The sequence below is a fragment of the Gossypium hirsutum genome, chromosome A07 (assembly GCF_007990345.1).
Source record: "Gossypium hirsutum isolate 1008001.06 chromosome A07, Gossypium_hirsutum_v2.1, whole genome shotgun sequence".
Lineage (NCBI taxonomy): Eukaryota > Viridiplantae > Streptophyta > Magnoliopsida > Malvales > Malvaceae > Gossypium > Gossypium hirsutum.
This window is the reverse complement of record NC_053430.1, coordinates 5782130-5809922: the sequence shown is the minus strand read 5'-3', so window position 1 is coordinate 5809922 and position 27793 is coordinate 5782130. Positions and strand designations below refer to the sequence as shown.

The 27793-nt window shown below is 33.2% G+C and overlaps 5 protein-coding genes across 12 annotated transcripts; 2 read left to right on the top strand and 3 right to left on the bottom strand.

The window, feature by feature from the left end:
• The first annotated feature begins 240 nt into the window (after positions 1-240).
• Positions 241-8198, top strand: LOC107938022 (uncharacterized). Of its 3 annotated transcripts, XM_041117328.1 has the most exons (13): positions 241-673; positions 1312-1451; positions 1569-1668; positions 1768-1866; positions 2592-2939; positions 3875-3967; positions 4055-4261; positions 4402-6305; positions 6703-6814; positions 6953-6977; positions 7082-7208; positions 7682-7750; positions 7836-8198. In XM_041117328.1, the coding sequence occupies exons 1-8, from the start codon at positions 359-361 to the stop codon at positions 4663-4665; spliced, it is 1566 nt and encodes a 521-aa protein (XP_040973262.1). In that variant the 5' UTR covers positions 241-358; the 3' UTR covers positions 4666-6305; positions 6703-6814; positions 6953-6977; positions 7082-7208; positions 7682-7750; positions 7836-8198. The 3 variants fall into 3 exon arrangements, with proteins under 3 accessions (XP_040973262.1, XP_040973263.1, XP_016726542.1); XM_041117329.1 differs by having other exon boundaries at positions 6703-6977; positions 7082-7196; XM_016871053.2 differs by having other exon boundaries at positions 6703-6977.
• LOC107938023 (succinate dehydrogenase assembly factor 2, mitochondrial) lies at positions 6729-8198 on the top strand. The gene is given in 5 exon segments (XM_041117330.1): positions 6729-6832; positions 6870-6977; positions 7082-7208; positions 7682-7750; positions 7836-8198. Coding segments are annotated over 5 exon segments (555 nt in total). The 3' UTR covers positions 7983-8198.
• On the bottom strand, positions 8068-12375 carry LOC107938020 (U6 snRNA phosphodiesterase). Of its 5 annotated transcripts, XM_016871049.2 has the most exons (7): positions 11484-12375; positions 11269-11365; positions 10781-10846; positions 10526-10682; positions 10342-10387; positions 10013-10228; positions 8068-9809 (listed from the first exon to the last, which is right to left on the bottom strand). In XM_016871049.2, exons 1-5 carry the CDS (start codon positions 11966-11968, stop codon positions 10368-10370), a joined length of 825 nt encoding a protein of 274 aa, XP_016726538.2. In that variant the 5' UTR covers positions 11969-12375; the 3' UTR covers positions 8068-9809; positions 10013-10228; positions 10342-10367. The 5 variants fall into 5 exon arrangements, with proteins under 5 accessions (XP_016726538.2, XP_016726535.2, XP_016726537.2 ...); XM_016871046.2 differs by having other exon boundaries at positions 10342-10682; XM_016871048.2 differs by having other exon boundaries at positions 10013-10387.
• A 1451-nt stretch (positions 12376-13826) lies between these two features.
• LOC107938019 (DNA (cytosine-5)-methyltransferase CMT3) lies at positions 13827-20942 on the bottom strand. Of its 2 annotated transcripts, none has more exons than XM_041117326.1 (21): positions 20269-20942; positions 20081-20115; positions 19403-19499; positions 18872-18979; positions 18676-18795; positions 18497-18596; positions 18205-18386; positions 18033-18098; positions 17663-17941; positions 17365-17423; positions 17218-17284; positions 16484-16813; positions 16280-16348; positions 16123-16209; positions 15932-16019; positions 15679-15797; positions 15470-15574; positions 15335-15378; positions 15181-15250; positions 14949-15052; positions 13827-14206 (listed from the first exon to the last, which is right to left on the bottom strand). In XM_041117326.1, exons 1-21 carry the CDS (start codon positions 20698-20700, stop codon positions 14032-14034), a joined length of 2736 nt encoding a protein of 911 aa, XP_040973260.1. In that variant the 5' UTR covers positions 20701-20942; the 3' UTR covers positions 13827-14031. The 2 variants fall into 2 exon arrangements, with proteins under 2 accessions (XP_040973260.1, XP_040973261.1); XM_041117327.1 differs by having other exon boundaries at positions 18205-18383.
• Positions 20943-26577: 5635 nt separating this feature from the next.
• Positions 26578-27386, bottom strand: LOC107938001 (glycine-rich cell wall structural protein 2). The gene has a single exon (XM_016871024.2). It carries the CDS (start codon positions 27303-27305, stop codon positions 26805-26807), a length of 501 nt encoding a protein of 166 aa, XP_016726513.1. The 5' UTR covers positions 27306-27386; the 3' UTR covers positions 26578-26804.
• Positions 27387-27793: the final 407 nt, after the last annotated feature.

Below are 27793 nucleotides of genomic sequence, written 5' to 3'. Positions count from 1 at the left end.
ATTATCCATCAAATAATTATCACATTAAAATACCTTTTAATTTTCAATTTGTAATTAAATAATATTTAAACATTAATTTACCTAAATAAATCTTAAATTTATTTTAAAATAAAGAAAAATCATCAAATTTTGGATATACTAAAGGTATAAAATTTTATTTAAAAAGTAAAATTTTTCTTATAGTTTAAGCAAAAAAAGAAAGAAAAAAACCAATAATTTGAAAAGAAAACTATTTATAGTTTTATATTTCTCTTTTTATATTTTCTTCTTTCTTTCTTCCCTATGCCTTTGGTTCTTTCTTTTTTGGGTTACCTCTTTACTTTCAGATGCCAAAACAAACTCCATTATTGAATCCCAAATGCCGCTCCTCTCCGATAACTCCACTTCCTCGGCACGGTTATCGGCCGAGAACGCCGAGGCTGAGCGGCGCCTTCGTGAGGCGGAGGACCGTTTAAGGGAAGCCATGGAAGAGCTTCATAGACGTCAAAGGAAGGCCGCTTTTGGCGATTCCCCGCCGTGTGACCATGCTGATGACTCTTGTGTGGCCAATGCCATTGGCAATCTTTGTCAAAGCTTTCTCCTTTCTTATGGTGTTAGAGTAGGTATCGGGATTCTTCTTCGTGGTTTCAAACTCGCTAGAGGAAAGTCTTATTCTTCGCTTCTTGATCTCAAGGTTAGGGTTTCTTTTTTATGAAAAAAAGGGTTTTTCTTTGGCTTGTTTTGTGAATTTATGAAATGTTTAGTCGAAATGTATTTGTATTTCATTTTAATATATGTAAAATGATTGATTAAATGGGTTTAATGTATGATTTATGTACACTGTCTTGTTTGAAGGTTTGAATTTCGTCATTGTGGTTTCCTTAGTTGGTAGACAAATATTAACTATTATTTTGGATTATATTTTAAGGCTATGTATTGTAAAATGTGATTAGATGATTGTTTGGGAAAATTGACTAACAAAATGAGCAAATTAGTCTCTGTAGATAGATTAAAAGTAAACTGGTTGTTCTGTTAAAAGTTTCATCCATTTTCCCTATATGGGACGCCATGTATAATTGTATGGTTATTCCATTAGTCATGCCAGTTTTTAACAGTAGATTTGGATGAAAATTAACTGAAAGGACCAAATTGCTCTTTGATTTAACATAGGAGTAATTTGCTCATTTTTTGAGTTAAGGGGCAGAATGCAATATAACTCCTAGTAGAGGGGCCTCCATGATACTTTTATCGAAAATTGCTCAGATTTTGGGTTTTATAATTTTTCTTTGCTAGGAATGTGATATTAAGAAATGTTGAATTTTTGTTTTCCAGCAACTTGTCTCAGAGAAAGATTTGATTGTGAGAGAGGAAGCATGCCGCATTGGTTTACTTTTTGGTGGCTTTACTGGTTCATACCATGCACTCCGATGTTTACTGAGAAAACGGAGAAAGAAAGAGACACCGCTGAATGCGTAAGTTTGCTATAAATAACTGATATGCATTAGATGGGTATGCAATCATGGTTAGTTGAATAATTGAATACTTTTGATTCATGATATTTGACATTGTTTAAGGTGTTGATGGAACAGAATTTTAGCAGGTTGCATTGCAGGATTGTCGATTTTAGCTCTGGATGATCCCAATCGAAGGCGAACACTTTCATTGTATCTTTTGGCTAGAGTAGCTCAGGTACATGAATGTATTTTGAAGTAATAAATTTGCAAAGTGATCTGAGATCATAATTTCAGTTCTCCGATTTACTGTCTAATATTTTGCTTTATTCATCAGTGTGCTTATAATTCTGCGAAATCGAAAAATAAGTTTCATTTATGGGGAAGCCATTGGAGGCATGGTGACTCTCTACTCTTTTCTTTAGCTTGTGCCCAGGTAATATAAAGCTCATTAACTTTTGTGGCTAGATGTTTGTGTTATACATTTTGACAAGATATTTTATCTTTGTACATCAGTTGATAATAAAACATTCATAACTCTAGGAACTGCTTAAGCTAAATTTTAGAGAAGTACTACTAGACATAACTTTTTATATGTGTTCTAGAAATGTAACTAATTCTGTTTTGTTCTTGTGAGATCATGTGAAGTTACCTCCAATTCATTTGCTTCAGAGCACTTTTTTTTTTCCGAATAAAAGTTAGGGTTTGAACTCTTTTTGTCCAATTTTAGCCCTACACTTGGCAATTGTTCTTACATTGGGGCTTGAACTTTTTTTTTGTCCAAGTTATTCCGTGATATTTCCTTGAAAACCCTAAAGCTCAGAGTCAATATGGGAACAATTGCCAAGTTCAAGGACCAACATAGACGCAAAAAAAGTTCAAGCCCTTGCTGAGTTCATGCCCCAACATGGGAACAATTGCCAAGTTCAGAATCTAACTTGGACAAAAAAAAGTTCAAGCCCCAAATAGTGATCCCTAAAAGTTAATCTTTTGAGAAGGTTTCTATTGTCTAATGAATCGGAGTTTGCTTCTAAATGATTGGAGAATATATTGTGGTTTCATATCTTTTTTTTTTCACTTAATAGTGTTTGGTTGATGCATTTTTCATCATCCTCATTTGTTTTTACCTCATCCCATTTTGCTGATTGATGGTCATGCCAGGTTATGTACGCCTTTGTGATGCGTCCTGAAAGCTTGCCAAAATCATATAAAGATTTTATTCAGAAGACTGGTCCTGTTGCAGCTCCTGTATATAAGGCTGTACGGGAGAGTTGTAGAGGTGGTCCAGTGGATGTTGAATCTATATCAGCCTACTTAAATAGCCGAGGGAAGTCTGATACTGTGAAGGTGGAAGAGTTCCCGTCAATAATTCCTTGTTCTGTTATTCATCCGGACACAAATTCTTGTCTAGGCCATAATGCTAAGGCAGTGTCAGCTACATTCAGGAAAACATTCCCGCTATACTTCTCTTTGACTTTTGTGCCATTCGTTGTTCTGCACTTACAAAAGGTATATCTTGCATAACATATTGGTTTCCCTTTCTGCATCCTTGAATGTGGAGGGACCTTGAAGTTGTTTTGCCTTAATGTGGTTTTAGCTCTATATCGAAGAAGCAAACGTAACAAGACAATAAAGGGCTTACATTCCTGTGTGTGCTTTCCCAAGAAAGAAAACCATTTTCTGAAAAATGATGACTAAATGTGACACCCACACCCGTTCCAGTCACAGTATCTAAATACGTGACATTACATTATGCTGCCGGAGCAACTGCATATTAACTCACTTCATTTATTACGAATTTAGCTTAAAATTTGCAAACATATCAAATCAACCATCATTCAAAAGCATATGCATGCATTATATGTATATCTTTAATTATCGAATCTCAAGATTACTTGAGTTCAAAATCAGAGTTAGGACTCAAATCCAACTCAAAATGCCAAAGTTCAACAATGTGTCTCGAGACAGTAGAATCTTGTCTCAAGACCAGTCTTCTTTTCTTTTTTTTTTTTTTTTTGCTTCGAAGTAATTATGTCTCGAGATTGATCTCAAGACATGCTTTCCCTGTTTTCTTAATTTAGCTTCGATGTTTGGATGTCTCGAGATAAAGGTCAAGCCGGTTTAGTTAATATTGTATTACTTAAATGTCTGGTATAGTAATGTTGGTGAGTGGTTTTTTTCTTGGTTAATCTTCCTATAGTTGAGTAGTTGAGTAAAAGCAGTTATGCTGTATAAAATCGAAGAACCGATTGACAGTTTTGTAACCGAGACAAAATCTCTTGTAGTTGATTTTACAGGTTTCTTTTGGTCCTTTTTGAGCATATGTTACACATATATACAGTTACATATTTTCTAGCTATGCGTTGTTACAATGAAATTTCATTTTTTGGAATTTATCTTTGTTTTTCATTTTTTAATTTTGCATCATCATTGTACACTTCTAGTTCATGGATACACCTGGTCGTGCCTGTTGGCTTGCCGTTAAAGGTGCTGTTCAATCAACATCTTTCTTGTCTGCATTTGTTGGAATCTTTCAGGTAGCTGGTTTCCTACTTCTCATTCACTTTTTTCCCATTGTTAAAATTGGTATTATATATTAAACATTTTTGCATGTGCAATTCAAGGCGGTTATATGCTTGCATAGAAAGATTGCATTGCAAGACCACAAGCTTGTATATTGGGTTGCTGGCGCTATGTCGGGTCTTTCTGTATTACTGGAGAAAAAAGCTAGACGTGGTGAACTTGCTCTCTATGTTCTTCCTCGAGCTGGAGAATCATGGTGGTATATTTTAGTAAACCGCCATCTGCTTCCTGATGTTAAAAATGCTGAGGTAGTTTTCTTTCTCATGAGAGCTTCTATGTTGGTCTAAGTGATAACCAACGTTTGCCCATGTGCATCATTACACTGATAACTGCGTTGATTGTTTCTTATAAATTCGGTTCCTGACTTTATGCTTTGAAACTATCACAGGTGGCATTATTTTGTGCATGCATGGGAGGAATCATGTACTACCTCGAATATGAGCCAGATACCATGGCCCCGTTCCTCAGAGGTCTTATCCGTCGCTTCTTGACTAGCAGAATAAGCAATCCTGGCCCTTCAGTTAGTCGAACAGCTTCCTACGCCTGCTTGCAGAATTTCGAGGCCATGAACAAGCCAAAAGTTCAGGACAACCAGCAAGTTGAAACTTCAGCTTCTAAACAATACAACCTTGAATCCATACCGGGGCTCTAAGCACAATTTTGTTGCTTGTTATATCATCCCGGAAATTACAGTCTACCAAGCATTCTTTTGCAATTTATATTCACTTTGTTACTAAATATATTAGTAGATCATTAGACAAAGATTCAACTCCTCTTTAAGGCCAATAACTAATACAGGGGTCTATTTGTATTCCCGGTGTAGGATCAGTCGCAAAATCATGTGTATTCGGTAGTGTGCCATGGGAACAGTCATTGTTATTTAAGAAATGATTGAACCAGAAGAAATAATTTGATAGTAAATGTAAGATTTGCTCAAAAGGGTGAGCATTTGCCCTATAAGTTGCAGTCTATTCCATGTTTCATCTTGCCCCCATGTTATGTATGTATGTGAAAGAAAAAAAGATGTAACCATCATTGCAGGTTGTAGAATTGTTACTCGAAAATAGCAGTTCAGGCTTGTTGGGTGCAAACGATGTGAATGAAAGCGATCTCTCAGCCCTTAATATGCTGTTGATGTTCCCAAGTGAAGGCAGCCATGGAGAAATCATGGACATTCTTTCTGGTGCCAGAGCTTTAAGGGAAAGAGATATTAGCCTCTCTGCAACGCCCTTGGAGGAGGTTTCTCACAACGGAAGAATCGGTGAACTTCAAGGTTAAGAAGGGCAAAATTTTGTCAAGCGAAGCACACAAGACGCTGTTAATCGTAGCCGGTTTGGTGGCAGCTAAACCAAAACAATAGTACTAGGAGTGTTATCAGCAAGATGCATCTTGCAGGTTGGTCTATTGCGGGCACTTCTAATGGAGTTTCATTTTCTCTCTTTGCGCTTTTCAACTTGGTAGGTTTCGGAATCTTACTTTATACGATCAAAATCCTCGCCAGAAAATTCCCACTGCCTTTCAAGCTCGAAATGTTGTATATGTTGTGCTTTATATGATGCATTTTGTAGGTCGGGTTGGGTTGCTAAGTTTAAACCCAAGCTCTCGTGCTTCACAAGTCTCTTCGCAAAAGCTTACTGTTACAGTTTGTACTAGGAAATATTGTTGGTATGCCTAGTAAAACAGCATTTCTTATCACTTCTGTTTTTTTTTTATATAATAAAAACTATAAATAACTAAATTAAGAGGTTTGACCATAAGAATGATCAATTGCTTCAACTACACGCATCAAGAATCTGTGCAGCCATTACATCATCCAAGATAAAAACATGGCAGACTTGTCATCCGCAGAATATAGTTTATTCCAATGAAAATCCTTTACATATTGCTTGATTGATGAAATCTAGGTAAATTCTTGTTCAGAAACATGTGAAAAAATCAGAAATAAAATCCTATTGATATTGCCTAGTCTATTAAGATAATATAGAAATAAAAAAGAAATCCTATGAAAAAACAAAACGCCAAAAGTAAAGCCCACTTGCTTGGGAAGATTCACACCACTCCCATCATCTGTCTCTCTATTAATTGCCGGTTTATCTTTCCCAAAAACTTTCTTTCCCATTCAAAGCAACGCTCCTTAATATCCCAAGAATCATCTTTTTCAAAACATTTTACTCCAACGTTTTGATTTCCATGGAGCAAACCTTCATTTTCCTCACAAAAACCTCAGTCTGGTTCTCAGACCCATTCGTCCTCTAGTGTTTTGACTGCATACCTTGGTACCGCTCCTTCCAGGTAAAATCCTCTCCTTTGCTTCAAACTTTCAGTGGCTATGATGTCTGCTAAAGTGTTTGCTGGTCGATGGACATGTTGAAATTTTATGGATTTGAACTCTTTCTGTATATTGTTATACTATTCTTGTGTTATTATTTTGCTGTATATTGATTTTAATTTTATTTTTTAAAATATTTACATAGAATTTTAATTAAAAGTTTGAAAAAATATAAAATAATGATACTAATAATTATAATCAATAATATAAGTATAATTGGCCTTAATTTATATAGTTTATAATACAAACTTTCAAGTGACTTTACAAAAGAAATTAATTAAAAAGCAGGACCTATTTTAGAGCCAACATGGCCTAATTTTTAATTTATTTATATATTGCTTTTCTGCCCCTTCTCGACAGTGTTCCAGAATCGGTTCGTTAAGACAATGGCTACCCTCAGAATAGCTCTTCGTAACGTCCACCGCATCTTTAATACCTCCGCCGTTTCCGGCCGTACAACGACCGTTTTCAGGTACCCATTAATTTTTTTGTTAGTTTTACATTATAAAAGAATTGTCCTTTATCAGGCCACAGTATGGTTGGGTTTCAACATATTTTTCAACTAATATTGGTAACACTCAGTCATTAAACATCGATCTTTCTAACGAAGAAAGCAAAAGGCGTCTTTATAACAGGTAAGCTTTTTATATTTTGGGTACTTATTTTTTCTGCTTTTGATAATCAATATTTAGCGGATTTTAAATTTTTTTTGATTGATCCCTGTTTTGGGTTTTTATAGATTGTTGTATAGGAGCAAATAAAGAGGGTTTTTGGAGCTGGATTTGGTTTTGGGAAAATGGGTTGAAGAACATATCCATTCTATGGATGAAAATGGAATTAAAGCTCTTGTTAAGGTTCTCGATTTGGTAAAAAATCCTTTTTTCTGATTGCTTATATGCTGAACTGACATGCCTTTAAGTTCAAAAATACTCTCTTATTGGTTCATGCATGTAGTTGGTGTTGCTTATATGAAACTATAGTGGATTATCATGTTTCATTGCTAGTGGAGCAATGTCTAGGTTGCTGTATTAGTAATAGAATTAAAGAATTCTTGGGGTTTAGGATGCTTTTCCCAGAAACATATCTGAATATTGTCAGTTTTGAAGCATGCCTGAGCATTAAGATAGTAGAGGCCACGACAATGTGTTTTCCAATGCATGATATTGCTGATCGTATTAAGCATACTGGTGAACTGTGTATTTCTATCCATAAAGTGATATGAAACCATAAAAATGATCTTTCTCAACACTATAACTTTGAGGGAAGAAATCTAACAAATCATGCATCTCATTACTATCCAAATGTTTGCCATATTGACTTAAATCTTTCTCTTTTGCAGGAAAACCCCGACCTTTGGAAATGGCTAACCGGTCAAGAACAACCACCCGAAGCAGTGACCGTTAATCCTGTAAGAGATGATCTAAAATATAAAAGTTTTGCACTTGTATTTCTTTTATTTCCTAGCATTCTTATATGATCTTTTGGTTGTTTAGGTCTTCTCTGCAGTGCAACAGAGGGTCTTGAAAAACCTCAACAACCATTCCTCTCCCGAGACCAGAGCAACCCCTGGCCAGCCATGGGTGAGAGGGTGGGATGATATCAAAAAAGGTCGCGATAGCCCAATCACCGGAAATCAGTAGCTTTTCTTTTGCCTTTGAGATAACAGGTTCTTAAGGCTTGTTTATTTCAAAACAAATTAAGGTTTGTAATATGTAATTTCTTCGATATTGTATGCTAGAATATGAAATAAGGATGGCTGCATTGCTGCAGTGAAGCTGGAGATGTAAGAAAACCCTGAATGTATTTGGTATAGGCCTTATCTAAGTTGATCTATAGCATAAAAATTGTGGCTTGAATTGTCATTTCTTCTCTGTGCTTTAGCAAATAGTTAGAAATAAAGCTTTCTAGTACTCTTTGAGCCAAATGTGTTCTTATTGTTTGTTACAGGTTCTTTTCTTTTCTTTTTTTTTTTTGGGGGGGGGGGGGCGGGGTGGGGGATGAAGGTACTTATTGAGTTTAAATTTGCACATTCCTCTAGTTTCAAGGCATGTTTGGGCCTCTAGATTTTCATTTTTTATTGCAATTAAAGCATGGGAAATGTCTTCCTAAATATTGCGTCTCTTACAACCTAAATCAACATCGATGTCTCTCTCCCTCAACCAAACTCTACGCGACAAATTTTTTTTTAGAGCACGCCACAGGAATGTGAAGGTTCCATAGAAGCTTCCAATTCAGATAGTATGAGGAGAGTAAACTTTGATTGTAAGTGAGATTTTTGGGGTGAGTGAGTGTAACAATTGAGTTTATTGTTGGGACTGCAATTATCATTGTTTTAAGGATAAATTTTTGGGGCGAGTGAGTGTAACAAGTAACCTGGACGATTGTTGAATAAAATTATTTTCTAAATGAAGTTTCATAAAATAAGGTTGGTGAATCGGAACTATAATAACAAAGTTTATGTGCCTATTTTTTCTCTTTCTCTTATTTGTTAACTCCTATAAAGTTCTTTATGGTATTTTTACCGCATTTTTTCCCTTCAATACCAGCATGCCTTCGAGTTTTGAGCGGATAGGCCGAACTTGGACAGGTATAGTATTTGATACAATGCCAGACAATGATATGATGTTTACCTCAACAAGCTCTTTCAGGTGATAGAATTAATACTTGGTAGTGGAGCAACTACTTCAGGCTTGTAGGAAATAAATGCAGTAAACAAAACCGGTTTCACTGCCCTGGATGTCCATCAGATGTTTCCTAGTGAGGCAGGTGACAGAAATCAAGGAAATTCTTCGACAAGCTGGAGCAGTGAGTGCTAGAGATGTTATAAACTCTCCGATTCCTTCCCGCGAATCTCACGATCAAGAACCAGACCACCCAAGAACACGACAGAGATGTCAATGGCTGACTGATAACTTGGTAGAGTATTTCAAGTTTAAGAAAGGCCGAGACTCTCCCAGGAAGCTCACGGCTCTTCATTAATCATTGCTGTTCTGGTCACCACTGCAGCCTTTCACGTTGGACTCAGCCCTCCAGGGGGAACTTGTCAAGATAGTTATTTTCCGAACCCGAACAATGGGACCAGTGGCGGTGAAGCACACATAGCAGGGACCTCCATCATGGGGACTAACAGTGAAGTTACTTTTGCATTATTCATGGTTTTCAACTCGATGGATTTTTCAATGTCGCTTTCCATGATCAACATCCTCACAAGCAAATTCCCCCTGCAATTTGAGCTCCAGATTTGTTTGGTTGCACTGTTTTTCACTTACAATACCGCAATGACTTGCATTGCACCGAGTAGCATAAGAGACTTCACCATTATAATGAAATCAGTGCTTTCGTCAATCATACTGACATTAACATCTGCCGAAAAATATTGTCTTGGAAATTATCCTCAAAGCTCAGCCTGGCCCGCCCCAAGTACACATCTAAGCACACTGCAAACTCGAGCAGAACTCGTGGAAAACCTGAAAACAACATAGAAGGAAAGACAAAGATTAATGCAAATGACATCTGTTACCATTCTTGAAGATCACATTTGCAAACATATCTCATTTGGCCACACATCATACAGAGGTTACTTTTCCTACATCAGTTTCAGGTATTAGATTGCATCCTTCGGATACATGACTGTATATGTAACTTTCATATGCATAGTAGTAATGTATACCTTTCACATACATGAACAGTGTATAAATAAGAAAAACTCTGATGTGGAAGATCCTGGTAGACATATGCAGCTTCCATTGATATTGGAGAGGCTTGTCAACCCTTTTTTAGGCTAGTCTACTAGACTTGTTATAAAGCTCCAAGTAGGACCAAAACCGCACACAAATAAACAGTTCAGAACATCATAAAGGAGGCCAAACTATCAAGAGTGTTTGTACTGCTTCCTCCACCAAGAAAAATGAAGTCTAATCAATGTGTCGCAAACCAAAAAGGAAGATATTTTGTAAGACAAGGGTAATGATTACAGTGTCAAGGTTACAAGCAAAGCACCTGTTAGCCATACAGAGGGAAAACGTTTATGATGGTCCATGATGACCTAATTGCAAATACTATATCAGGATTTTCATAAATAACAGATAAAGTAACATAAAGAAACTAAGATGGCTGCATCTTGAGAGTTTGAAGAGATTCTATCATTGATTCGGAGATTTACATATTATATGTGTTCTATTACCAATTTTACACTCAATGCCACCAACTTTACTTGTACAAATACGACTCTGTAAGGAACCTCTAAAGCCGGATGACTTTGTTTCCTGCTCGACCACTTTCTTAAAGGAACCACTAACGTGACCTAGTGCCCAAGCCAATGATATATGAGGCCTTGGATCCTGTAGGTTGACAAACAATATGATATAAGAATAAGATCATTGCTCTGCATTTTATGAAGTATTGATTAGACTTGGCAATTAATTATAACTGCACAGACCTTATAGAACTCGGGAAGATTGTGAAGCTTGTAAACCTCGTTAACAGCCTGAATTTGCTTAGTTATCTGCGAGTTAATTGCAACCAAGTAAATGCCATTTATTTGGAAATAAAAGAACAGTGGAATATAGAGGGAAAAGAAAAAGAACTGCAAGATGAGCATTCCGATTTGTTCTACATAAGATAGCCATCCTACTGAGACTGAGAGCAGATACGACTTATATACCTAATTGTCAGGAAATGAGAAGTTTTTACTCCAGTTGAAGCATCAATCTCTAAATTATATACCACTTTTAGAAGCATAACTTGGAAACCCAAGCATCTCTATACAAAATAAGATAGGCAATAAAGCTATGGCATATCATCCTCTTTCTTTAGCTTTTCTCTTTCACTTGAGATGTCCATATATATAAACAATGAAAGCAAGCTCAATATGCAAAAGAATTTCAATTTCAGTAAAAGAAAAAAGGAAAACTCCAGCACACTTACCTCGGGTAATCCTCCTGTAACGACTTCAAGTGAAAGAAAGGTGCGCGTTCGATCATCATTGATAAAAACCTCCCATTTGTTAAAATCAATCCAATACCTACTTGCAATAAGAACAAAGATCAAAACCATATCCTTAAATCATAAGGAAGAAAACCCAAAGATTATTTATTTAACAATGGAACTAAGCATAATAATAGTAAAGAATAACATCAAACCGCTTTTGAAATTGAAGTTTTTGGCAAAGCATTGTCACAATAGAGTCAATCTGGTGAACTCTAATAGGAACTGTCCTTCCTAAACTTATATGGAATTCCCTTCCTAGTGCCACTTGTTCAAGTTTATGCTCTTCTTTACACAGTGTATCCAATGGAACATCAATATCCACAACATGGAGATTGGGAACCACGGATGAAACTCTCTTCAAAAATTGACCCATCTCTTTCTTTGATATAGACTGTATAAAAACTGAAATAATTAACAGAGTAAATAAAAAAAAAGGCAATTCATTCAATTCAATATTATTGATAAAGAACTGTGGCCATTCAAAAAAAGTATCCGGAATGTAAATGTGCAAAGCATAGTTGCCTTCGACGTGAGGGAAGCTTCTCACTCTACTGGGCTGACCACTTTGTAAGTAATCGAAAGATCCTTTCTTCGTTATCAAGAAAAAAATATTTGATGAGCAAAAAGAGTAAAACATTTTAGTAAAGTTATGGGAAATTTGTTGTAGTTTGAATTACAAAGGGAATTGGGAGGGTGGAGGAGAGAAACAGGAGGCGGAGGGAGAGGAGACGACAGCATCTCCTCCGTTTGGGGATTGGAATTGGTGGGAAGAGACAACTTAGGAGAGTGGTCGGAGTTGGATTCCGATGAGTCGTCGTCTTCATATGTTGCTCTTGGCGCTTCCATATGGAATGGATACTTTGAGAAAGGTAGCTCTTTTGTTTTCGAGGCTTTTCTTTAGTATTTGATTTATTTTCGAAAAGACTAAACTTTTATTTCTTTAATCAAATTTGGAAGATTTTGATGTTTTAGCTAATGGTTCATCAAATTAAATAGTTTTCAATTCAATGTTTATTCTTAAATAAGTTATTAAAAATATTTAAATTAATCCATCCAATCAACCAATTTAATTTAATTGTAATTTTAATTCTAAATTTACTAATATGAAAGTAGACTCAATCATTAAAATTGATTAAAAGAAACAACTTCATAAATCAATATTCCCTCTTAGAACTTTTTCCTTCTTATGTATATTGTTTTTTTTTTTTACAACTACTTAAATTATACTAAAGAAATTAACTGTGAACATATGCAACCCTTCTTTTCTATTGAAAGCTATTTTAATCATTTGATTCTTCTTTAAAAATGTATTCAAGTACCCAATTTTAACATTCTTCAAGAGATAGTGAATACACCTAATTATCATTAATTTCAAGGGTGTTGAATCCAAATTTTAAATAACTTCAATAGCTTTCATACTGTCTATTTGCATCAACACTTTTTTTTTTTTTAGTTTTACTACCATCTAATATACTATTTTTGTGTGTACCAGTAGAAAAAGAATCAATTTATATATCATCAATACCTCTTCAACTATTATAGACTTCTATTCATCATTTAATAACTCTAACTAAATTATTTTTAATCATTCTCTAAACTCATACTCATTAACCAAATTTATTTTTCCACATGTGACAATAGTTCATCAATTTAAGACAAGATATCAATACCAACAACTATGATACATTGACCGTCAAAAAATCTAATTTAAAAATTAATTTGGATCGATATCAAAAACTTTATATAAGTAAGAGGCAACCTCAAAACACATTTAAATCATCCAATCAAAGCGATTAAAACATCATCAATTCACTTCTAAACACATCTAGACTTCCTCATGCAAAATATAACATGCATTAGCATCATACTACTACCTTCTAACTCAAGTAAGCCTCACTTGCCTTTCAAGCCGCCTGTTTTAGCTTACAGTTGCCAACTTATAACCAATGTTGACTTCACATTTCTTCCTTCCCCAATCAAAAGTCGTTATACTAACCTTTAATTCATCTTTCATTATTTACTTAAATGATATGGCACACTCTACAATAGCACAGTATGTTAGAAATCAAATGAGGAATGATAATACTCATATATCAAATAGCCTCATCACACCATATGAACATCATGCAATAATACACGTATATAAACATCAATTCCATAATCCCCATACCATTGCACAATTTATATAAACACGATATTACAAGACAATATGTTAAATGAACGGATTAAGTTTGTCAAAAGGGAATGGATAAATTTATTGGTGATTATAAGACACTATAGTATAATGTGCCTAATCAAATATTTCATAAGACACATTTTAACATCAAGTCTTATAATCACTAATAAATTTATCCATTACTTTTTGACAAACTTAATACATGCATATATCATTTCAACTCAAATTCTACTCAAATAAGTGCAATACAAAAAATGTAAACTAATAGTTACCTTATTAGCAATACATTTAGAGGACCAAAATAAAAACATACTAACAATTGAGTAACTAGTTTACCTTACGGGTTTTAACCATTAAAACTCAATTAAAAAAATATTAGCACCGACAACAAGTAGTAGTACAACAAGGGCTCGAATGAAGAACATTAAACTAGGTTTTAGTTACTCTTAAGAGTTCCAAAATCTAAAAAGTAATACACAATTCCATTGACTAATATTATTTAGACTGAAGAAAAAAGAGGAAGTTTAAGAATTATCTTGAGATGAATCCGAAGAAGCTTTCTCAGATATGTTAGGGAATCTTGGAGGAAGTTTCGTTAATGGTTCATCATTTGAAACTACACCTTGGTAAGCTAATCCCAGGGCATACCCTAATGCCCTTGAAACTGGCACTGCTACAGCATTTCCAACTTGAATGTACCTATTATACATAGGTCACGCCAAACAGATTATCATAATATGACTCAATTTTGCAACACTAAATATTAAATTTTGGTTAAACTAGAATATGATATGAAAAATAGCCAAGATACAAGACTGATCTCTATCACTAATTGTAGAGTGTACTTAAACCGGAGGAAAGACAATGAATGTTGGTTTTCATGCTTGAAAGCACTGTTGTTGGAACCATCCAAACAAAAGATTGAACATATTTCTAGAAAAACCACTCGTAAGAAACCTAAAACCGATATATATATATTAAGAAAAAGCAGTTGAACCAATTCATATATATTTAAATTTTTAATTATTTATTTAATTCTCATTGAACCGACAATCAAACTGAAAGGTAAAAACCAATGACATGATCAATTTGATAACAATTTTAATTTTTAAAACAAAACCTAAAAGATGAAAGAAAAGTTTACAAAACCAAACTAATAATTCAACCATTTAAATCATTGACTCTTGATTCAATCAATTCAAATTAAAAAATTACTAAAAATTCATTATTATTTTTTAAACATACTTGGTTAAATCTATTCTCAGTGTTTCATGGATCATCCAACCTAGCCCTTTTTTTTTGAACTAGAACTCCAACCGGTTCTCATTCAACAAATACAATTGATTGATCTGATTTAAACAACATTGCTTGAAACCAAATAATTGCAAAAGGACGTGATCAAAACAACATAATTGGAAAAAGGCATCGCTTATACAAGTACCTTTCCTTGACGGGGCCAAAAAGCTTGTAGTAATCAGGGAAGCCTTGCAACCTTGCGTTCTCGCGAATTGAGAGAACTCGGTCTTGTACAGGATGCAATATCGCCTATCAAAGACATACCAGATCATTGCAAGTCATGAATGCTATGGTACAAAAACACATATAGTTACAAAAATTAAAATATGAAAATAAACTAAAACACTATAACGTATAATGTGTGGATAAATTATAACCTGATTATGAGGCTCTGCCCTAGTGACCACTGTGGGTACAGTTTCATCCCACCATAGACGAGCAAATGGTCTACAAAATCTCATAACAGTAAGGTTACGTGATCCAAAAGTTTCTTTCTTATTATCAGAGACGTGTGACAGACAAAATACTCACTTGCTTGATGAGCCGCCGACAAAAGACATGGCATAATCAGGGACCTGTAATTGTTTTCATAAAAATGTTATGAAGTGCACCTTAATGGAAGCAGATTAAGAAGAATATCAAAAAGAACAAAATGAAAAAGAGTACCAATGGTTTTCCGGATTCCAAATAAACCCTCTCAACGTTAGGATCCCACTCAACTTTATTGCCACTATTAACTATAACACCTGGAAAGTCTCTAAAATTTGCTCCCTAAAGTTGATAAAATGAGAAATAAGATGAAAGAAATTAGCAAGTGAAGAAGCATCTAGCAGAACACAAAGCCGATTGGGTTGAGATGGGGAGAAATGATGTACCTTCCTTTTGGGAACCCGGCAAACACGTTGGTAATCATCCGTGTTGAGTTGAAGTGGACGATGATCGTAGAGCAAATGTTTTGTTGGTTTTGCATTTAATGACGAAAAACCAGGCATCTCTACAAGACAAAGAAATCGATCATAAAATATTCATGTCGGACACACTTGAAAAACGCCCATCCAAAACAATTTCATTAACATGGACTTCAGAGAATGAATATAAATAATTAGCAAATATGAAAAGTATACATACCCTCTCTTCTTAACCTGATGAATCTTTGAAACTCTGTTTTAGGATCTTTGTCATAGTCCATTTCATCTTTATCCTCATAATTTCCAACCTATAAGAATAATTGAGTTACATAAAGGTACATGTAACTGATAAATGAACTAGCCAAGCAGTGAAAAAAGGAGGGAAAATCTTCAAGTAATCTTAAAACATACTGATGGAAGGTCAGAAATGGCATCTTCTAGTAGAAGTTTCTTTTCCAACTCTATTTTTTTACCTTCTTCCCAGCCTACAGTGTTCATCTGCAATTTACTAAGTATTGTGAGAATATAGAAGCATTTAAAAATTAAAATCAAAGAAAGGTTTTGGTACCTCAAACTCAACAGGTATGACACCTCTTAGGACAAGATCATGTGTAGGAAGTGGATATTGTGGCAATTTCTGAGAACAGTGTTAAGAATTTATTAGTGAAAAACTTAATCAACACAAGATCAACATATTCCAAAAGGTTAATTATAACACAACGTCAATGATTCAAGAGTTACAATGTTTTGTATTCACAGGAAAAAAACTCACTTGATTAGGACGAGCACCCCAAAAGAAAGCACGCATACGAAATTGGGGAAGACCATAAGCACCAGCTGCCATCATTCCCATTCGGACTTGGTAATTTAAATGAATTAGCTTACTCAAAGCATATCGTCCAAGATATCCCTCTGCAAACTTTACAATGTCAACAACATTCTCCATCAAAACAAACTTTGGCTTCAAGTACTCCACCATCTCCATGAAAACCTGAAGTTGCTTGTTCTTTTCATCTTGCAAAGGGTTATCCTTGTTTCTAAACCTATTAAAGCCACTGATACCTTGGCATGGAGGCCCTCCACAAATCACATCAACATCACCCTTTAGGCATTGGAAAAAAATACAGAACATACTAAGAATTTGTGATTATAACAAAAACAAGGCAAATTTATGTTGTGAATTCAGGAAATACTCTACGATTTTATAATTATCTTGTCCTTCCCTAGAGACGCTACCTTGTTGTGAGAAAAAGCAAGGGCTAATGTTATAGGTTATATATAATTCAGATTTGGGTTTATACATATGTATATACATTTTTTTTAAAATTTTTTTCTATATATTTGAAAAGTTAATGAAAGATCATATCTATAACCCGTACCCAAATATGTTAAACATGAGTAATTCAAACAAAATAAAGAAATAATACAGCATAAATTATGTATGAATATCATTTAAACAAAAACATTTTTTAAAAAGCAACATAAGAAAGTACAAGAGAAACTTACAGGTAAGGGCAGAATTTTTGCTTTGAAGCCACTTGTAACAAAATCCTTCAAGCATTCTTGACAATCACTGTTAAAAGGAAGATACTGTTAAAGACAAGTTTGCATATTTAAGTACGAAATAATCAATCATAAATACAGTTGAAATACCCCAATCCATCCAAAGGTTCCCATGTATCTTCTTCTGGCCCATAATTCTTCCAACGAACCTACAAAAGGGGATAGAAGTCATGGTGGAGTTCCCCAAAGTAAAAAGAACAAAGCTAGCGCGCGAAACATAAAGCTAAAAAATCAGTGCTAGAATTGAAGTTGTAAAATTAGTTCCGAAGCTAGGATTTCAAAACAACGTTCTAAAGAGAATAAATGAAAGAAGAAAAAACAATTGGCCACATGAGATTAATAGAGCTATTACAGGCCAATAAACATCAAGGTTATAAAGCTCAAATACCTTTAAGTACAACCCACGTTCCCCTTTCTCTTTCGGATCACCGTAACATATAGCAAGAAATTTCTCTACTTCAAACACTTCACCATCACCATCTTCATTTTCATCTTCCTCGTCCTCTTCCTCTTCCTCTTCCTCTTCATCATTTACATTATCTTCATTTGCATTTGAATTGAATGACTGCCTCTCCAAATTCTCAGATTTTGACAATGAAAATGAAGCACACAGCCGTTCCCATTCTTTTAATAATGCTAAAAAATCTTCAGCAGATTCATTCCTGACCTGAGAAACCGAGTATTGCACCAAGGTTATTACATGATTTAAACAACAACAACAACAATAAATAACAAAATGAATTATAAATAAATTTTACCGTTGTTTCCGGATGATTCCATTGGAGACTTTCACAAGCATATTTATTGATATCCACAGCCCATTTCTAAACTCATTCAACAAAAACCCAATAAATAACTAAATTTATAAGAATTTACAAAATACAAAAAACTTAAAACGCATAATTATTTAAATCTTGTAAACTAACTCACAGTCACTAGCCTTAATCCGGCCATATTTGCCCCAAGGCACAAGCCGGTTGACATTGCTCCACAACCAGAATACAGGTCCAGCAATGAAGCATCCTCGGAACCACTGTTAGCTCCATTTACTATATCTGGGCTGTCATCAGAAATTGTAGATGAAGCTTCTTCGCTAGCATTTGTTTTCCCTTCTATGATTAAGAAAAGAAATTATTAGAAGTTGAAGCAAATTAGTAAATTTTAAATGTCCATTGACGTACACTCAAAAAAAGGGGTAGCAAATCAGAGGAATAACAGCTACCTGGCGGCAAGTTAGTGAAAGACGAATATTCCAGTTTGTATAACATGTCACAATAATAATCACAACTTGGAATCTCTTTATTCTTTGCCTCCAAATCAACCTAAAAAACCATAATATTTATACAGCATGGTGAAACAGTGAAAGACAATAAAATGAAGTGCAAGAAACGGAAAACGTACGTTCAAAGATACTTTTGCAATGTTAAGCTTTGCAACAAGACAATCCAAGGGATTGTCGTCTTCAATTTGTGAAAAGAATACACGCTTCTTGTCAATAAGGTGGCCTAACGTTTTCAGTACCTGCAAAAGGAATGATATTTAACGTCAAATTAAAAGGTTTAAAACTAATGCAAATAGTACAAAAGAATCATCTTACTGTGTCTTGAGCCCTGTAAAACCATTGAGCTGTAAAGTACAAATCTCCATCAACTGCTTCAAACATCTCAACAATTTTACATATATAGCAATCTTCTCCATCTTCAGCCTATATATATACAAAACAAAAATAATATAATTAGTTACCACTATGACTAAATCCATAGAGCATTTACTCAAATTCCTCCCTGCTTATCAGAGAGGATCCAGAATACTTAGTGCTAGAAATCCTAAATATGTACTGTAAATCAGTTATTGAATAACATCAAGCATATTGTGTATTTTCATGTAGAGAAAAACATTCATTCTAACAAAGTCTAAACAATATCCAATTCAGGGGATGATAAATTTGAGAAGGTTTGTAAACAATCAAATGAATAAAAATATATAAAAATATAATGACTGAATGTTTAAGTACCAATCAAGCAAATGCAAAAGATCAATATGAAACAAATAAACAAGACTAATATGATCTTAAATATGGTAAAAGAAAATATAAGGACAAAATAATAGATGAGAAAGTAATACTGACTTTGACATGAGCATCATCATAAAGATTAAATATCATACAACCATCCACTTTTGCCTGGGTATAGTGCCGTCGAGCTTGAATGATCTCTTCAGAGTCACTGTACCAAATAAATTGGAAAATTAAGGTTGCACATCTTTAAAACTACAACAAAGGGTTTATTTGATCCTTAACAAAAATATAAAATGTTGGGAAAAAAGTTATTATTCACTTTTTTTTTATTCGTTATTGTTCAACCAAAACAGTCAAATGCTTCTACGTTGATCTTATGTAATGTTGAACTCAGAATCCAAACCTTAGCCCCTTTAAACTCATTACATCATATGTATTTAGCATTCCTTTTTACTATCTAAATACACTTATTCCATAGCAAAAGCAATACTAATTAGAAGGCTGTTATCAAAATCCTTTTAGCCCCAAACTAAAATGCCGGATGATGGATTTAAAAAAAAAATTCATTTACATTTTTCAAAAACGATTTCTAAGATACTAACCGAGCTCTTAGTCATTTTAACAAAAAAATGCTAAATTGAAAAGGGGAAAAAAAACTTGAAAGCTTAAATAAATATAAAAATCGTTGAAAACGATAACAAACACCCACTAATTCAATTAAACAATAGATGCAATGTAAGTAATTAGTTTAAGTGAAATTGATTTATGGGAAAAAAAATATTTACTTACCCATTCGAACTCTTTGAAATAACCTTTTTTGCTCCCTAATGACAAAAGTAGTAAATATCAATAAAAAGGTAAAAGAAAAGGACTACTCAAAATTCTATTGCGTGATTTACGAAAATTTATGACTTTAAGAGAACTTTCAAAAGATTAAACTTTTTTTCCCAGAAAATAAAAGGATATGATATGTACACCTTTCCTTGATAGCGTTTTGGCCATCGGCGTCTGGCTTCCTCGTCATCAACAGGTTCCCCTAAAAACTTTGTTTCCTCCTCGTCTTCATTAACAGCTACATCCTTTTTCGTCTTTTTCGAATTTTTTGGTGTCGTTTTGCTGCCGTTCTCAGTGCCGTCAACGGCCATAGCTTCACCATTCCCGGTCTCCAAAGGCGTCATTTTAGCTACACTTGGTTTTGACTTCTTAGCGGTGTTGACCGCTCCAGAGGCAGAGCTTTCCTTCCGCTTACCACCACGAGAGACTTCACTGTTCTCTCCTTCACTGACAACGACGACTTCATCATTTTCCGGCTCCAACACTGTCTTTCGATTACGCTGGCTCGAGCGAGTCGGATTCTTGGTCGAATCAGTGTCCTTCATAGGATTAGAAGCTCTTCGCGTGCTCGGCATTATCGGTTTGAACGAGAGAAAAGAAACCCTTGACCAGAAACAAAGGTACTTTTATGGATTCTGACCAGTCGGCGATGATTGTTCAGAGAGCCGGATAAACAACGATGGCCGAACTGGCGCCGAATCCGAAGTGAGGAATTGAGCTGATTTGGACGGCGGGAAATGTAGGAAAGGGTTTTGGGAAGTAGGAGAGAAATAAAAAGGAATGGGGGAAAATGAAGGGTTTAATAATAAATGGAGTGGCTCCAAAATCAAAGGGGGAATGAAATTTTCAAAAAAATTGATTAAGCGGGAAAACAAAAATATATATATCGGGATTTGTGCCCACCATAAAGGCCGGGGCCCAAAACCAATTTACAGAGCATTATTCCATTTTATATTTTTTTTATTTTTGGTATTTTAAGGAGGAATAGAGATTTTCATACATGAATATACATACTAGTGTTTGGAATATTTGTGGAAAAAAAATTAAAGATATTATAAAAAATAATCCATGTAAATTTCGTAAAGTTGGAACAAAAATTATATTATTTAAAGTTTATTTTTTTTCTAAAATTATGTTCAAACTATATTATAAAATATAATTTACCTGTAAAATATTAAAAGAATTGCAATATATTTATTTATAAACAAATTATGATTAAAAAATATAGACATAACTTATTTACATGTTTATGTTATATATTATAAAAATAATAATATACTTATTTATAAATAAAAAAATTGTCCCATAAATTTTTTAATTTGACATCTTAAAAATATGGTTGAAATAAAGACTTGTAAAAATGTTAATTCCTCTAATTTATTATAGTAATTAGTTTTTTTGGCCTCGTGCGTTACACTTGAATTTACGCGTTTATTTATAAAATTAAGAAAAAAATTATATAATATATTTAATTTAAATAATACTTTAAATAAATTATATTTTGTAAGTAATAGTATAATATTATAAAATGTTATTTGTGTGAATATGGCTATTTTACCCCAATGACCCCAAAAAAATAATTATTTATATAAATGATCCTTATTAAAAAACAATCACCTAAATGAGTTAAAATAAACAGTAAAATTAGGTTATGGGATTAGATGGTCGGCATCATTATTTTTCTGTTAAAAAATAATTTTTGGGATTTTAGACACTAGACGGCTAACACCCATGTATTTTTTTTCAAACCGTATCATATTGGTATATATTTATATCAATAATTAAAAAAAGCAAAATTTTTGGGGTGCTAGCACACTGACGACCGGCACCCCTTTATCTGATTAAAAAATATTTTTTGGGCATGTCAGGTGCAAGTAGAGGTATGCATGGGCCGGGCTACCCGGCCCGGCCCGAAGGTTTGCCCAAATAAATAGGAGAGTTCTGGTAAAAACATAGGCCCGAAATATGGGTTTGGGCAAAAAAATGAGGCCCGTTTAGAAAATGGGCAGGGCCTCGGGTAAAACTTTCTTGGCCCAGGCCTGACCCGAATTATATACTAAATATATATTATTTTTATTATTTTTAATCATATTTACATTTTATTTTCAACTTTAATATAACCACTTTTTTATTATATTTTCAAATTGTGTATTGTTTTAAAGATTGTTTTAGTCTCAATTGTTATTTGTTTCTTGTTTTAATATTTGTTTTTTGTTTTTAAATGTATTTGATTTATTATATTTAAATTTTGTTATTTAATGAAATAAGCTAGAAAATTTTAATATGGGCCTAGCCAGACTGGGCTTGGATAAATTTTTAGGCCCATATTTCGAGCCGAGTCTAGCCGGGTGGAGCCCGAGCCTAGAAAATGGGCCTAAAAATTTTTCTGAACCTGGCCCTGCCCATGCACACCTTTAGGTGCAAGCCAACAAAGGCCTACGCTGACCCAACAGAAGGGGATGGGAATATCGCAATATTAAGCCCAAAATATCTTTTTTTAATCAGATAAATAGGTGTCGGCCATCAGTGTGTCAGCACTCCAAAATTATTTTTTAAATACCAATATAAAAATATACTAATATGATACGGTTTGAAAAAAATACATAAGTGTCGTCCATCTAGTATTCAAAACCCTAAAAAATATTTTTTAATAAGAAAAATAGTGGTACCGGCCATCTAGTCCCCATAATCTAATTTTATTGTTTTATTTCTGATAATTTAGATGATTGTTTTTGAACCAATGTCATTTACGTAAATAATTATTTTTTGGGTCATTTAGGTAAAATAGCCAAAGTTTAAAAACACATATTATAAAATCATAATTTCACTTTTCAGTCCTCACTGCTTCGATGATTGCAAAATCGATATAAATAAATTAACTATATTATAGATGTAAATAATAATGATGGATTTTTAATTATAAAATAAATACTTTATATGTACCTTTCTTGTAATAATACCTTCTCGTAAATCATAGTTTTCGTGTATGTTATTTTTTTTCGTGCTTTTCTTGTCCGACTGGAGAATAATTTATAGTGTATTGAAATATCAAACTGGAATAGCGAACTCTTCCACTAGAAAAATAATTTCAAGGTAGAATAATCGAATCCTACAGAAGTATAAGAAATATATAAATATATTATATTATCAATTTATGAATTACGTGGAATAATTTTGACAAACTTAAAAAAGTCCCTGCATATTAATATGAACTGGGATGAATATATATCATTATTAAAAAACATTTAAATCTTAATTAATTATTTTGAATTAATTTATAATTGTATTTATATGTGAATTTAGTAATACGACGAAAAAAATATGTTCTCGTCTATTTAAAAGTTTTGCTAAACTCGTTATTTTATATATATTATAGATAAATATTTTTTAAAAATATAACTTATGTAACCGTATAATTATAACCTGTACAACCAAACATGACATATGAGATTACGATGTAATTACACTATGCTCAAACAAGTCTAGAGAATTACAATTCTTAGTAATTGCAAGAGTGTGTAATTCCTATCATACTAATTACACTTTCATCCGATTACTTTGTGTTGTCTAAATAAACCAAAAAAGAAAATTTACTTTTTACTTTTAAGAATATCACTTTTATTTATAATATAATATATTTTATGTAATATATATTTTGAGTATACAATTTTTTTATTGAAAATTAGTTTAAATATATAATATTATATATGCTTAAAATAAATTATTTTAATTAATTGTGATGATTTTTCATTATTTTTAGCTTAGTATAGAAGATTTAAGATAATATAATTAAAATTTTATGAGTTTCGTAGGCAATAATTAAATACGTATTATTTGAGTTTATTTTAATTTGAAAATATAAAATAAAATTTATATTTTAGAATGAGATTCATTTAAATATTATAGCAATAAATCGATTGACACTAACAAAGATAAAAAAATATTTAATTGAATATTAATGTTTTGAAATTTAAAAATTTAACTTTAAAAATAAAAATTAGAACTTTCAGCAATGGGGTAAACAAGTTTAATTTAACAATTAATGCATTATTTTAGTTTCTACCGCTTTTTCAATCTAATCCTTTATATTTTTTATCTCATTCAATACTTAAAAACAAAATTGGATGACTAAAATATAAGTGACTTAAAAGTTGGGTGACTAAAATAAAAGTATAAACATGATACGGTGTGTGCAGTCAACCGTTGTTAGAAAATTTAATTATTAGATAACTAAAATGAAAGCGCTCTAAAAATTAGATAACTAATAGAGTAATTTACCCTAAACTAAACCAAACCTAGAACCGCTTACAACTTGAAACAAACTGAAACAACATCAACTAGAAAAAAAATTGAACTGAAATGACTCGAACAAATAACTTAAAATGACACCAACTTAAAATGATAAAAATTTAAAATAATTCCAACTTTAAATGATTGGAGCTAAAAATTTTAACCTTCAAACTTAAATAATTCAAACCAACATAATTTACACTAAAAATAGATCAAGGTCATCTTCACATCCACCAAAATAAGCCCAACCCACTTAATTGATAGCTGTACCCATACCCACATGTCTCTTTGAATCAAGGAATGCAGCAAATTCCAATGATGTCATTATGAAAGTAAATGACAGCTCAATTAGAACAACCCAGTATATAAAAAATGCAGAATTAGTATCCATTAGCTGTGTTTAAATGTTTAATATTTAGCTCAAAACTCCAGATTATATATAAGCAATCATTGCAGTTTGCTCCCACTTTTTGACTAACTTTCTAACTTTACTCATAAGTCATAAGCAAATATCTTATACAATTAAACCCTTTCAGTTGGGGGTTTTAGGTATTACAATAATGCCTACCATGCCAAAGTGGGAGGAATTAGCAAAGAAGAGACGAGCCTTCCTCAATTAGTTTGGTCTCCAGTTAAAAGTGAAACTTGGAATGGGGTTGAGTAATAAGAAGTTTGATGTTATTTAAATAAGCTTTTAAGTTTGATTTTTGAGTCTTTGGATGAGAAAATTGGTGTCTAAACTGACTAATTTTAGAGATAAACTCAACTCGACTCTAAATTTAATCAAAATCCAATGTAATTGCTAAATACCAACTAGATTCCATATAAAATAAAATTAAATTCAAAAGGTTGTTTAAACATTGAAAGAGCCTTGAAAATCTACTATTGTTTCAATAATGATGAATTCACTTATCACTAGCAACTTGATGTTTGTTATATGTTAATATCTCACATAAATTACAACCACTTTTCCACGAGCTCGTTCAAACTATTTCTTTTATGGAGAAACTATTATTGGCACCCACTTTTAGGGATTAGACACAACCCAATTTTAAATTTAGTCAAAACTCAATGTAACTACAAGATACCAAACAAATTTCAAACAAACAAAAAAACACCGAAGGTTGTTTAAACATCAAGAGAGCCTTGAAAATCCACTATTGTTTCAATGATGATGAATCCACCACTTACAAGTAACTTGATGTTTGTTATATATTAGTATCTTACATATTCTATAGTCATTTTTCCATCGGCTCATTCAACTTTTTTTTTATAGAAAGATTATTGTTGGTATCCACTTTTAAGAATCAAACACAACTCGACTCAAAGTCTAATAAAAATTTAATGTGATTATTAGATACCATACTAATTTCAAATAAAAAAAATTACGAAACATTGTTTAAACATTAAAAATGTCTTAAAAATCCACTATTGTTTTAAATGATGATAGACCCACCCATCATGATCTTTGTTATACTTAATATCTTACATACCCTATAGTCACCATAACATCATTACATGGGCTCCAAAGAAAGACCCCATTCATGCTCTCAAAAGACAAAAAAAAAAAAAACTCTCGCACTTCTCCATCAACTCCTTCAGCCTATTTTTTGGATTTAATGAACACCCATGTTTTATGTTGGTAAGAAAGACATCGAGATTTCAATCTCAAATTTATCAAAATGTCATCTCTTTACATTTCGGTTAATATATTTTGCGAAAAGAGTAACCAAATTTCAATTCTAGTGTCAACCATGCAAACAACAACAATATTTGCATTTAAAAACCATATAGTATTATCAATTGAATAATAAAAAAAAACCATATAATATTATTTTATTTGGCTTTAATATTGTTGCATATTTCAAAATAGGAAAACACGGCTCACTCTGATACTTTAAAATGAATTTAAAATTTCATGTCTGAAAAGGATTATTTTTTTCATCATATTATACACAGTCAGAACTAATTGTCTCGATTGAATCACGAGTAAGGTGATAAAAATTTTATTATCTCAATTTTACCGTTGATATCAATCTCAAATTCGATTCTTAAACGATTTATGTTTTGTTAAAAAGTATATAAAAGAAAAAATGTTAACTAAAACGATAAAATACATTCCACTCTAAAATAAAACAATCATAAACTTTAAACTTCCAACATGAAAACCTAAAATATACAAAAATTTATAGCATGAAATGGAAATAAACAGGGCCTTAAAGCTCAAATGATATAATCAAGCACATAGACGGTACATAGGTTTTTTTTTTTTAACTTATAAAACTAACATAGATTGATTAAAAATATAAAATATATATTACACACCATGTATTTTATATTACACTAACCATTGTCACCTGACAAAGCAAACCTCAAAAACTCCTTGTTTTTAACCATGGTGGTTAGGGTTCGGGTTCCTTGATGGCCAACGGTTACCATTCCCATTTTCAGTCGAACCACCACCAGAACCACCACCACCACCACCACCACCACCACCACCACCACCACCGGTTCCACTTCCAGCACCATATCCACCACCATGAGCACCACCACTCCCATAACCATAACCAGAACCAGAACCAGAACCTGAACCAGTACCAGACCCAAACCCGAACCCGTAACCCCTCCCGAACCCATTAGGTGACCTCCCTGAACCAGAACCATAACCCCATCCACTACCAGGGCTTGAGCCCCATCCCCAACTGTAGTCCCAGTTAGGACCATGGGCTGAACCAGTAGCACCATTGGAACCACCGTTTGGTGCATTAGAGCCTTCCATGGATAGTGTTTTCCTAGTACCAAAAGCACCCACAATATTAAATGCAAACAATAAGAAGAAAAGGAAGAAGAAGGTGAAATGAAGGGACTTAAGTTGCAATTTTTTCTCCATTTTAGTGGAATGATATATATGAAGTGAATTGTTGATTGGGGGGGTGGTATTTATAATGGGGGGTTGGATTTTGACATTTAAAGGCCACTTGTTGTGATGGTATTTTACTTTTTATATGGGTGCACATGTAAGTAATGGATCGATTTTTTTTGCCCACAAAGATAGAAGCACTACCACGCCTGAATCCCACCACCGCCCTTTTTAACTTAAACTAAAAAGGTCAATTTCTTCTATTAGTCCCCTAAGTTATGAATTTAGTATTTATACTTTAATTTGATTAATTTTATTTTTTGGTACAATGATGATTCCAACCCAGGCTATTTGTGGGAAGTTGAACACCTGACCAATAGGCCATCACAACTAGGGTTTTTGAATTTGTCAAATTTAACATCTGTAATTTTTTAATTTTGAAATTTTAGTCATGAAAAAACGATAGCGGTTAAATTTACTTGGTTAAAGGCTTCTATTAGTTTTGTATTATATGTGTA